Source organism: Propithecus coquereli, unplaced genomic scaffold (genome assembly GCF_000956105.1).
Source record: "Propithecus coquereli isolate 6110/MARCELLA unplaced genomic scaffold, Pcoq_1.0 Scaffold123, whole genome shotgun sequence".
In the NCBI taxonomy this organism is placed as follows: Eukaryota; Metazoa; Chordata; class Mammalia; order Primates; family Indriidae; genus Propithecus; species Propithecus coquereli.
The window spans coordinates 1960045-1973123 of NW_012136414.1; the positions used below are offsets into that span (position 1 = coordinate 1960045).

Below are 13079 nucleotides of genomic sequence, written 5' to 3' on the forward strand. Positions count from 1 at the left end.
TATTAATATTGTACTAACACTAGCTAAAGTCACCCAGTGTGTCTAAGTTACCATGAATTTACAACACTTACACCAGTGAAATGTTTTCAAATCTAAAAAATTAAGATTAAAAATGATACTGGGGTTAAGTGGAATATAGAAATGGAGAGATAAGAACTCTTTGACATAATTAAATGGTATCAAATGACATGTTTTTATTCCTAAGAAACAGATATTCATACTAAAAATAGTACAATAAATTTAGATTCTTTCTTTTCTAATTAAGATTTCTTAAAAGATATAACCATGAAAGAAATTAATGTTTAAGCTACTCTTCTTGTAAACAAAATATGCGGGAAGTTTGTTAAGAATTACCAGTTGAACTAAAATTAAGATAAAAACCAAGGTCCACTAGAATTATAGTACAAAACAGTACTCATCTGTAACCAAAGAGTTCATTTGCTTTTCGTTGTACCTGATATATCTAACTAGAAATTGTAACTAAAATCAATTTAAGATTTAAATATTACATATATGTTAGCTGATTGACAACTTGAATATAATTTACTAAGTTTGAAGAGAAAAATACTGCCTACCCTCCCCCAACTTCTTTTCTTCAGCAGATGAAATAAAAGAAAGAAACCATTTCAAAATGGAGGAAAAAGTGAACTTCCAGACTCAAAAGTAACAACTCACGAAGTATGTATTTTCTATTTGTTAAAGTTGAATGTGGCACTTTAAATAAGTAAACTATTTCTCAGTTTTCTCATTTAAATAAACTTTATAATTAAAATGAATTAAATCAGCATTCTATCCAAGAATGAAAGTTTAATCATTTAACCAGATTGAGGGCAGAAATTAACAGTATCATAGACTAATAAATTTACTTACATGAATATTGGGTTTCTTCCACTGGCTTTAGTAGTTTAAACAGTTTATTGAGTGTCTTAATATTATCTAATGAGTTAACTATTCTGATCCCTCATGTAAGGTGCTGAAATAATGAAGACTATGACACAGGCGTCCCTCAAGGAGCTTAAATTTACTTTATAACCAAGAATGAAAGTTTAATCATTTAACCAGATTGAGGGCAGAAATTAACGGTATCATAGACTAATAAATTTACTTACATGAATATTGGGTTTCTACCACTGGCTTTAGTAGTTTAAACAGTTTATTGAGTGTCTTAATATTATTTAATGAGTTAACTATTCTGATCCCTCATGTAAGGTGCTGAAATAATGAAGACTATGACACAGGCGTCCCTCAAGGAGCTTAAATTTACTTTATAAATCAAATATTAAATTAAGAATTTTGCAAGATGTTAAAAAATATTACTCAGGTTTCCAATCTAACTACTCACCATTCCTCCAAATAAAACTTATACTTTCATACCTTTGTGTCTCAAGTGACATTGTTCTAGTTGCCAGAATATCTCTCCTTTTCTAACCTTTCTTCTGGCCTAAGGACACCCAAATGGAAGTCTTCTGCTCCAAAAGCAGGATTTAGTTTCATTCTATATGCCCTTATAGCAGTGAATGGCACCAGTACTGCAGCATTTCTCTTACAAAATCCTAATTAGCTTAAATGTGTTTATATAATTTTATATGGTCAGCATACAGCATAATGGTGGCAATGCATAATTACTCAGTAAGTGTTTAATAAATTCTAGGGTTCGTAATGTAACATGATCACAGTATTCATTAGTTCAGTATCAGGAACAATCTGTACTTTAAACAAGGTAGATACATTCTAATAATATTTGCTTTTCTTCACTATGTTACTTTAATGCAAACACAGCCAATATACGCAAAAAAACAGTTTGGAAAGATCACTTACTGAAAAACGCCAACATGAAAATGCCATCATTACCCACTCTGAGCTGGTCTGCATCACTGAAGTCATCTCTTGGTGGGCACTCTTCCTCTTGAATCTGTAACATGTAACATTAGAATAGCTCACTAAAATAATCACAACTCTATCATCTTAAATAAAAGAAAAAGAACTTCAACAAAATCTAGTGCTCTCAATGTGCTGTACAGACAAAATGAGATAATGAGTACAATGTCTGGCACAGAGTAAGGAATCAATAAACATTAGCAAGCATTACTTTTCCATGGGCACCCTTGAAAAGAATAACTTAAAAGGTAAACCCAAAAAAGATAACGTTGAATAACATCAAACGCATGCAAAGGGTACCAAGAAGATAAATGTAATACTGCTGCATTAATATTAAATGGGGAAACAAGAACTTTCATAATCAGTGGTGGAGTATAAATTGGTACAACCTCTACGGTTGGCAATTTGGTGATATTTATCAAAATTAAAATGTACATACCCTTTGATCTAACAATTCCAGTTTTTACAACATATTGTAGAAATACATACACGTATCCCCACTTACAAGAAATGATGTATTAAAGATAATCCATTGCAGCAATGTTAATAAGAACAGAAGATTAGACACAATCTAAATGCCCATCCATAGTGGACTATGTTAAGAGAATTCTCCATGGGTCTATTATGTTTCTACGTGTCTTCTAGACAGAGGCACTGGCTGCCTTTTTCTGAGAGTTTATATAGTGGAGAGCTGTGGACCTTTCAGAGGTGTGGGCATTCTAATTTACCATCAGGAAAGAGTTGGGTTCCCTATGCCCAGGGTTTCTCTCCTGTGACTCAGCACACTGAACATGGAGGTTATCACTTAGCCCTCTTTGTGTTGCCCTGTGGGACTTGGAGGTCAAGAAACTGGCACAGAAAATGCTAATACTCTGGCTACTGCTACTGTTGTGAATAATAAAGTCTTTTTCTCTGACCCAGCGGTCTCATGTCTTCTGCCAGCATCCGAGGAACTGTGACAACCTAGTCCGTTAGCTTGTAAGTCCAGTAAAATTTCAGACTGTTCACAGTTCTTGACAGGCAGATAAAATGAATTATTGCATGTCTATCCAATAAAATTCAAAAAGCAACGCAAAAATTTAAAAGTAAATAAAAAAGAACAAAAAGTTTTGTTTTTGTTTTTTTTTTTTGAGACAGGGTCTCAATCTGTTGCCCTGGCTAGAGTGCAGTGGCACCATCATAGCTCACTCACTTCAACCTCAAACTCCTGGCTCAAGCCTCCTAAGTAGCTGGGACTACAGACACGCACCACCACGCCTGGCTAATAAGAACACAAAAGTTCTTAATATTCCTAATATTCTTAATAATTTCCAAAATATATGAAGTGGAAATTATTTATACAGTATTTTGTTTATATAAAAATAATATACTCACATATTAATATATTTGCTTATAAAAGTAAAGAATTTCTCTGAAAGTGTATATAAAACCTGTTATCACTGATTGCTTCTAATTTTCAACAAATATTAATGGAATACCTATTCTACACAAGACTTAGCTTCCTGGTCCTTAGGATACATCAGTGTACACAAAACAAATATGCTTGCCCTTGTGGAACTTATATTCCAATGAGGGGAGCCAGACAATAAACAAAGACATAATAAATAAGTTATTTATATAATTATTAAAAGGTATAAATTCTATGCCAAAGAAAAGGAAGGAAAGGGAAAGTTTGGGAATGCTACGGGGTTAAGGGTTACAGTTTTAAATATAGTGGTCAGATAGGCCTCATTAAGGTGACACTTGAGCAAAAACTTAGAAGTAAGAAATTTAGTTATGCAGGCATCTCATAGAAAAGTGCTTTAGGCAGAAGAATTAGCCAAAGCTAAGGTCCTAAGATAGAGTATGCATGGCCTGTTAGAGTAACAGCAAAGAGGCTAGCATGGCTGGACCAGAGTGAACACGAGAGAAAACAGGAAGAAATGAGGTCAGAGAGTCCACTGAAGGACCTTGGATTTTACTGAGTAAAATGGGAGGTCTTACAAAATTTTGATTGGATGAGTGACTTGACCTAATTTATATAGGTCCATCATTTCCAAATTATACATACATAATCTCAGTTGAATATTAATGATTCAATTTTGTGAGGCTCAGTCGGAAAAGCTAGAGAGTCCTGCCCAAGATCACGTTAACTAGGAACGTCAAAGTGGAACTTGAGTCTAGGATACTGATGTTCTTTCCAGCCAATCATGGCAGTCTAAATATATTGCTTTCCTGAAAGAAACTTTCAAAACCATGTTATGTTACTCATTATTTGAGCACAAAGATCCCTTAAACTCTGCAATCATATATCATAGGCAAACTTTAATGACTGGCAATGATTGAATGCATATTAATAAAATTTTATATAATTTCAAATTAATTCAAGAAATAAACACTAAAGTACAGTATGAACAGAAAAACTGTCAATGTAATGGCAAAAATATAATTATTTCATATTATATATTTTAAAACACCTGTCCAGAGATTTTATCAAAGGACATTTTTTAAAAGACAGAAGACAAAATGCACAAAGATTTCTTTTATGATATTAACACTTGAGAAAAAAAAAAAAAACGAATACAAACATTTGAAACTAATGATTATTCACTAGAGAAGAATGGCCACTAAATTGTAATAGTATATTGATTCCATGGAGTTTCCCTCAACCATTAAATAACAGGAAAGTATTTATATAAAATGTTTAAAAATAAAAGATGGTATGTATGCAATAATTTCAACTATATTAAACATTAATTTATAAATCCTAAAATTGGTAAAAGACATCAAAAAATTTTAAAATGAGCAGCTGTAAGAGAACACCTGTGGTCTTCTCTTATTCCTAATTTCCCATATTGGCTAATACAAAAAAAAAAAGTCTCATTAACTTAGTAAACTGTCATTTATTAAACAATAAATATGCACCAGATAATAGGTGTTGGGAATGTAAATGCAAGGTGTGTGCCCCAGAGTTGCTCACACATTATCAAGTTCTAGTTCTTACATCAAAAGACACGTTATTGAATCAATTTAAAACAAGTTACAAAAAAGTCAATTCTATCCACTTTAAGATCATACGATAAGCCTCCATGATGAACAACAAGCCATGTTCTAAAAGCTTTATAAAGTTAATGATTTGGAATTCAAGTATTTTTCATAGAAATATTAAAAATGGGCAATTCATTTCCATAAATCTTATATTCAACCGTTCTGTAATATACAAACAACTCTACACATTAAAAATAAGAAACAGAAAACAGTATTGTTTCAGTCTCTTGACTGCCTATATTCTCCCAATGAGAGTCTGTTCAAGAAATAAGCGTTCAGCTCACCCAGGTGAGACTCATTTACAACTGAATGTACTCAAATGCTAATCAGACCAAGGGTTTTTTCAATTTTTAAATTTTTTAATAGACAAAAACTGTATGATTTTTGGTGTACAACATGATGTTCTGAAATATGTATACACTGTGGAATGGCTAAATAGAGCTAATTAGTGTATGCATTACCTCATATACTTAGCATTTTTGTGGTGAGAACAACTTAAAATCTACTCCTAGTGATTTTCAAGTATACACCAGCTTTCTGTCTAAATCAGATATACAGACACACACAAACACTCATACTTTGCAGAAAGAGGGTGTTGGAACACTGGCTTAGGAAACACTGATAAATTTGAAAGATTTTGTACAAGGACCTACTTTACTCTCTGGCGTACAATTCTACTTTGCTTTCTATGAAATTTTCCACAATGCCCAAGGCACTGGAAATGATGACAGTGAAGGAATGGAATGGTAATATTTCAGAATACTCTCTCCAAGAAGGGTAAAACCACCTTTATGCTTTTCTCAAAGCACAAGCACACGTAATAAGACTTAATGCTTCCTACTTTGTCTTCAGAGTTCTATCCTATCGTACGAAAGTTAGGGCAGTAAAGGACCCAAGGGTCCATAATGCTCTTTGAAGACCTTTGCCACTGCCAAGGTCTCTAGGGAGATAACCCCTGAGAAAAGGAGTTACTGTCAATCTACTTCACTGAGAGATGTGCATGTGCATTTACAAACACATGTGTTCTAAGCAACCTGAAGTTCATTTTGACAGAAACTCCCTATTTTATAGATCTATCCTTCTTCTCTATGATTCTCCCCTCACAGCATCAAAAATCCTTATTGACTGAGCTATATTTATGCTACTGTCCTAAGAGACAGTAGCATATTCCACCCCCCCACCCCCCAGAGACGGAAAAGGCATAAAAATATGGGGTTTACTGTCTTTACCTAACTTCCTAACCGTGTCCAAAGCTGTTTATATTGATGTTTAACCCTGTGTGTGCTGGCGAAAAGGAGTGGGAGCAGGCAGGGAAAGGGTTGTAGCTAAGGAAAGAAACACATTCAGGACACATGCTCACCTCTCAGAGGATCTACTCACTGGGCTCTGACCTCAGAGAGCAAGAAGAGAATGCCATACAGGGAAGCACATCCCTCCCCTTGGCTCCTCACCTAATTCTAGTTTTCCCAGGTGAAGTGATTTTTTGTGTCTTTTTCCTGAACAACATGAATGATGAATACAGGGAATGAATACAGGGATCTGAAATGACAACTCACATCTGAAGCAAGAAAAAAAGACAATGAATTCTAGCCCTGCTTGCAGCCACACTAAAATGTAAATACTTTCTACCTCTTACCTGGTTGCAGAAGAGCACACATGTATCTCACTGACTCTTCATTACTGAAAAGCCACTCCTTTTACCAGAACAAAGAATAACAAACATGTATCTCCTTGACTCTCTCTATTACTAAGACAGGAAGATGAGGGAGAAAGGGGAGGTACTTGACCATTACTCCAAAATTCTAGGATAGGATATGCTAAAAGGGAGGGGAGGAGTAGCTGACAAAAATAATTTGAAGCCCTGGTAACTTATTTCTCTATGCTTTTTAGTCTACCTTGAGTTCTTTCATAGCGTCACTAAACTGGTTATGCTAATATATAAAACATAAATAGAAAAAAAGATAACTCATGATTATAATGACAGACCATGGAATCCAAACTATATAAGGAGGGAAATAAGTACATGGACAGTGAAGAGGTCAATGGACTAGAGGTCCAAGTGAAAGAGAAGAACTGTTGGGTGGTGGTAACTAACAGTGAATGAGTTAGAAGGATGGGAGTGAAGGATGAGATGTCTGAAATCAAAATTTAAGAAGTGATAAATGTCTTAGCAGAGATAAGGTCTAGGATGACCCACAAGCTGAGATGAAGTGGAGGAGAACAGTAATAGAAATGAGAAAGTCAAGGAATGAAGAAGGTGAATTTAACCAGGACAGTGCCAATTTCACCAAAAAAAATGACAACACATATAAACAACAGTAGAGAAAATACAGTTGACCCTTGAACAACTGGGGGGTTTGGGACACTGACCCCCATGCAGTTGAAAAACTGTATATAACTTGTGATTCCCCAAAAACTTAACTATTAATAGCCTACTGTTCACTGGAAACCCTACTGATAATATAAACAGTAGACCAACGCATAAATAAGACTAGTCTCTACATATATTTTATGCATTGAAGACATGCCTTTTTCTTAATTTTTTCAATATTTCTAGGCTATGCAGTTTGTCCACAGGTTTTTTCAAATTGTTGCAAATCTCCAAAAAATTTTCCAATACATTTACTGAAAACAATCTGCATATAAGTGGACCCATGAAGTTCAAACCCATATTGTTCAAGGGTCAGCTGTACTAAAAAAAGAAATCTACACACACACACACATATACACACTCTTATGCATAAAGACTATTTTTGATATCACTAAATGTACATTTCAATTAACAAAAAAAATTATCAAAAGAAACGATAAACTGTTCTTACTCTTTGAGATGTTTCTGCTGCTGCAGCTGCCATTGCAGCGGCTTTAGCTTTCTCAGCTTCATCATATGTAGGAAGAGAGGTAGCAACACTGTAGGGAGGTGGCACAGGATAAAACTCACCATAAACTTCTGTATCTAAAGAAAGAGGATTTAAAAGGATAACCATTAAAAACAAAACTATCTAATATAAAATTTATAGCTATCACTATAACTTAATAATTTACAATAAGTCACTAAAGACTACTATTGGTATTGTGGTCTTATGTTATAAGCTATAAAACATGTAAATTACTATTATTATCATAAGTCTTATTTTAGTCCAAATTTATCATGAAAAGAAAGAACTGATAAATACAATCTAAAGGCTAATACACAAGAACCTCAAGAATGAGATTCTGAAAAGTAGTAGCAGACAAGAGGTAAAAATCTCACAATAAATAAGCATCTTTATGTAGTATGTACAAGGAACTTGGTTTACTTGCCCATTATCTCACAGCCAAAAACATAAAAAAAAGGAATAATATTTATATAGTACTAACTATTTCATATACGACTTCTGTATGCATTAATCTTAGCTACTCTGAGGTTCAGAAAAGTTAAGTGATTTGCCCAATACCAAACAACCTTCAAGTGGCAGACCCAGGGAGTTCCCAACCCCAAATACTTCGGTCTGATAACGCATACACATGTTGATTTTGGCAACTGTCCCAATCTCTTAAGCAAACTCAGTATTTCTCTTTTCTAAAACATTGGAGAATTTTTACTTTTTTCCAATCTTGTCCCTTTCTCCTCCCATTTTCCTCTTACCTACCTGGTTCTTTAGATTTTCTTTTTATTATTTTTCCCTCCTTAATTTTAAACTATTTTAAAATATAATCTCCAGAAATCCATTACAAAAGTAAGTACAGACTTCTTATTTTAAAAATAAAACTGTATCACTTATTCCCAACATAAGCAGTATAAGTAAAATGATACAGGCCAACCAAATGGTTAGACTAATGCTAGAATCAATGACAAGGTAAAAAAAGGTAGATTATAAAAATAGTATATACTACAGTGTTTGACAACACTTTTGTAATTTCCTCCATTATAACTATAGTATTTTTATACAAGCATACCTGGTTTTATTATGCTTTGCTTTATTCTACTTTATTCTACTTCACTGCATTTTTTTACAAATTGAAGGTTTGTGGCAATTCTGCATTGACAAGTCTATCACCACCGTTTTTCCAACAGCATGTGCTCACTTTGTGTCTTTGTGTAACACTTGGTAATTTTCAAACTTTTTCAGTATTATTATATCATTTTTGGTGATCAGTGACCAGTGATCTTTGATGTTTACTAGTGTAATTGTTTTGGGGCATAAAGGACATAGAGGACAGCAAACTTAGTTGATAAATGTGTGTGTCCTGATGGCTCCACCAACCAGCTGTTCCCCATCTCTCTGCCACTCCTGGGGCCTTCTCTACTTCCTGAGACACAGCAATATTGAAATTAGGCCAATGAATAACCTTACAATGGCCTCTAAGGGTTCAAGTGAAAGGAAGAGTCACATGTCTCTAACTTTAATTCAAAAGCTAGAAACAATTAAGGTTAGTGAGGAAGACACTTCAATTTGTGAATCCAAAGGAAAAGTTCTTGAAGGAAACTGAAAATGCCACTCCTGATTGGGCCCAGTGACTCACACCTGTAATCCCAGCACTTTGGGAGGCCGGGCAGAGGATTGCTGACGCCAGGAAGTCAAGACCAGCCTGGACAACATAATGAGACCCCGTCTCTACAAAAAATTTAAAAAATTGGCTGTGCCCTAGCTACTCAGGATGCTGAGCTAGCAGGATCACTTGAGCACAGGAGTTGGGGGTTGCAGTGAGCTGTGACTGTGCCATTACATTCCAGTCCTGGTGTCTTGGTGACAGAGTGAGATTGTGTCTCAAAAAAGAAGGGGGGGGGGCCTACTCCAATGAACACATGAATGATAAGAACGTAAAATAGCTTTATTGACGATGTGAGAAAGTTTTAATGGTCTAGATAAAAAAATCAAACCAGCCACAACATTCCCTTAAGCCAAAGCCTAATCCAGAGCAAGGCTCTAACTCTTCAATTTTATGAAGGCTAAGAGAAGTGAGGAAACTGCAGAAGTTTGAAGCTCGCAGAGGTTGGTTCATGAGGCTTAAGGAAGGAAGCTATCTTCATAACCTAAAAGAACAAGGTGAAGCAGCAAGTGCTAATGGAGAAACTGCAGCAAGTTATCCAGAAGATCTAGCTAAGATCATTCACGAAGGTGGCTATACTAAACAACAGATTTTCAATATAGACAAAACAGCCTTCTGGTAGAAGAAGATGTCATCTAGGACTTTCATAGCTAGAAGAGAATTCAATGCCTGGCTTCAAAGTTTCAAAGGATAGGCTGACTCTCCTTGTTAGGGGCTAACGTAAATAGTGACTTTAAGATGAAACCAACGCTCATTTACCATTCCAAAAATCCTAGAGCCCTTAAGAATTATGCTAAGTGTACTCTGCCTATGCTCTATAAATGGAATAACAAAGCCTGGATGACAGCATATCTGTTTACAACATGGTTTACTGAATACTTTAAACCCACTGTTGAGGCCTATTGCCCAGAAAAAAAAACAATCTTTTCAAAATATTTCTATTCATTGGCAATGTACCTGCACCCCACCCAAGAGTGGTGATGGAGATGTATAAGGAGATGAATGTTGTTTTCATGCTTGCTAACACAACATCTATTCTGCAGCCCATGGATCAAGGAGTCATTTTGACTTTAAAGGCTTATCATTAATGAAATACATTTTGTAAAGCTATAGGTGCCATAAATACTGATTTCTCTGATGGATCTGGACAAATTAAATTGAAAACCTTCTGAAAAGAACTCACTATTCTAGATGCCATTAAGAACATTTATGAGGCTGGCGCAGTAGCTCATGCCTATAATCCTAGCACTCTGGGAGGCTGAGGCAGGAGGATCACTTGAGCCCAGGAGTTTGAGGTTGCAGTGAGCTATGATCATCCCACTACACTCTAGCCAGGGTGACAGAGACCCTGTCTCAAAAAAAAAAAAAAAAAATATGATTCAAAGGAGGAGGTCAAAATATCAACATTAGTGAGAGTTTGGAAGAAGATGATTCCAATTCTTGTGGATGACTTGGAGGGGTTCAAGACATCAGTGCAGAAAGTAACTACAGATGTGGAAGAAACAGCAAGAGAACTAGAATTAGAAGTGGAACCTAGATATGTGATTGAACTGATGCAATCTCATGATAATACTTGAACAAATGAGGAATTGCTTCTTATAGATAAGCAAAGAAAGTGGTTTCTTGAGATGGAGTCTACTCTTGATGATTCTGTGAACACTTGAAATGACAACAAAGGATTTAGAAGATTAAATTTAGAAATTTAGTTGATAAAGCAGCAGGAGGGTTTGAGAAGATTGACTCCAATTTTTAAAGAAGTTCTACTGTGGGTAAAATGCTATCAAATAGCGTCATAGTCTACAGAGAAGTCTTTTGTAAAAGGAAAAGTAAATTGACATGGCCAACTTCATTGTTGTTTTATTTTAAGAAACTTCCATCTCAGCCTTGAGCAACCACCAGTCAGTAACCATTAACATCGAGGCAAGACCTTCTACCAGCAAAAAGGTAACTTGCTGAAGGCTCCAATGATCATTAGCATTTTTTAGCAATAAAGGTTTTAATTAAGGTACGTATTTTTAAAAAACATAATGCTATTACAAACTTAATAGACTACAGTACAGTGTAAACATAACTTCTATGTGCACTGGGAAACCAAAAAATTCACGACTTACTTTATTACAATATTTGCTTTATTGTGGTGGTCTAAAACTGAACCAACAATATCTCTGAGGTATGCCTGTATTTTTTACATATGTTTATAATTTTCTCTATCTTTATTGGCATTTCTTGCACTTCCAACATGAAAACACATTTTACTCTAGCAATATTTATCCTATTTTATTTTCATGTACATAGCTTTCAAAACAATTTTTTTAATGCTATCAGGAACAGATAAGGATCTGAAGTTAGGTCATTTTTAATCTAATGACAAGAAGTGGTAGTAGCAGTATAATACTGAATGTTCTCCATCAGAAGAGACAAGAGTCAAAAATTGTTAGAGAAGATTTCTTTTCAGCATGTAAAAACACCATACACATTCAAATAAATAGATTTCTTTTGTTCTAAGACTAGAATAGAAGTAAAATCTAAGTGAAAACAGTGGCTATAAAATTGAAGGTAATGATATTAAAATTGTAAATTTTAAAAAACTGAACAATGACATACAATATCCAAAGGAGATATGATCTTTTATATTAACAAGTATGTAAATTCTTGAAAAGTTTTAACACTCAAGATAGAAGAAAAATACCCACCACTAATAGATGAAAGTTGAGTAGAAGCACTAAATTGCTACCACTTTACTTTTTACTTTTTAATTTTACTCATTTTTCTTCTATCCTTTAAAGCAGAGGTCCTCAACCAGAGGATTTACAGTCTAGGGAGCTCCAGCTCTAAATTCTCTTCTTAGAAGTTCTGTGACCTCAAGCAAATCACTTAAGTACTATGAAGCTCCACTTTCTCATTCATAAAACTGACCCAGGGGGACTGTTACTTGCTATTATGGGATGAAGTAGAAGAGTATTCAAGAGGACTCTTTAAACCGTGAAGCATTATACAAATGTCACATATTACTATCGATGTTGCTCAGATCTATAAAAACGAGCCAAAAAGTGACCTAATAAGGAATACAATCTCCAAAGAAAACTAGCATGGCCAATGCTTAAAATACAATCATGTGTCACTTGATGACAGGGATATGTCTGAGAAACGTGTTAGGTAATTTAGTTGTTGTGGAACATCATAGAGTGGACTTACACCAAACTAGATGGCACAGCCTACTACACGCATAGGCTATACGGTACAGTCTATTGCTCCTAGGCTACAAACCTGTACAGCATGTGACTGTATTGAACAGGCAACTGTAACACAAAGTATTTGTGTTATCTAAACATATCTAAACATAGAAAAGGTACAGTAAAAATATGGTATCAAATATAAAAAATGGTACACCTGTATAGGGCACTTACCATGAATGGAGCTTGGAGGACTACAAGTTGCTGTGGGTGAGTGAGTGGTGAGTGAATGTGAAGGCCTAGGGCTTTACACTACTATAGATTTTATAAACACTGTACCTACCTTGGGCTATACTAGGTTTATTAAAAAGCATTTTTCTAGGCCGGGCGCGGTGGCTCACGCCTGTAATCCTAGCTCTCTGGGAGGCCGAGGCGGGCGGATTGTTTGAGCTCAGGAGTTCGAGACCA

At 35.1% G+C, this 13079-nt stretch overlaps 1 protein-coding gene across 2 annotated transcripts in view; it reads right to left on the bottom strand.

Annotated features, from left to right (window-relative positions):
- Positions 1-13079, bottom strand: part of NDFIP2 (Nedd4 family interacting protein 2) — a 67388-nt gene that overhangs the window by 11079 nt on the left and 43230 nt on the right. For both annotated transcript variants that reach the window (XM_012637775.1, XM_012637776.1), the window contains exons 3-4: positions 7728-7861; positions 1819-1912 (exon numbers count right to left, since the gene is read on the bottom strand). In XM_012637775.1, the coding sequence (XP_012493229.1) occupies positions 1819-1912; positions 7728-7861 (228 nt within the window). The remainder of the gene's footprint in view (positions 1-1818; positions 1913-7727; positions 7862-13079) is intronic.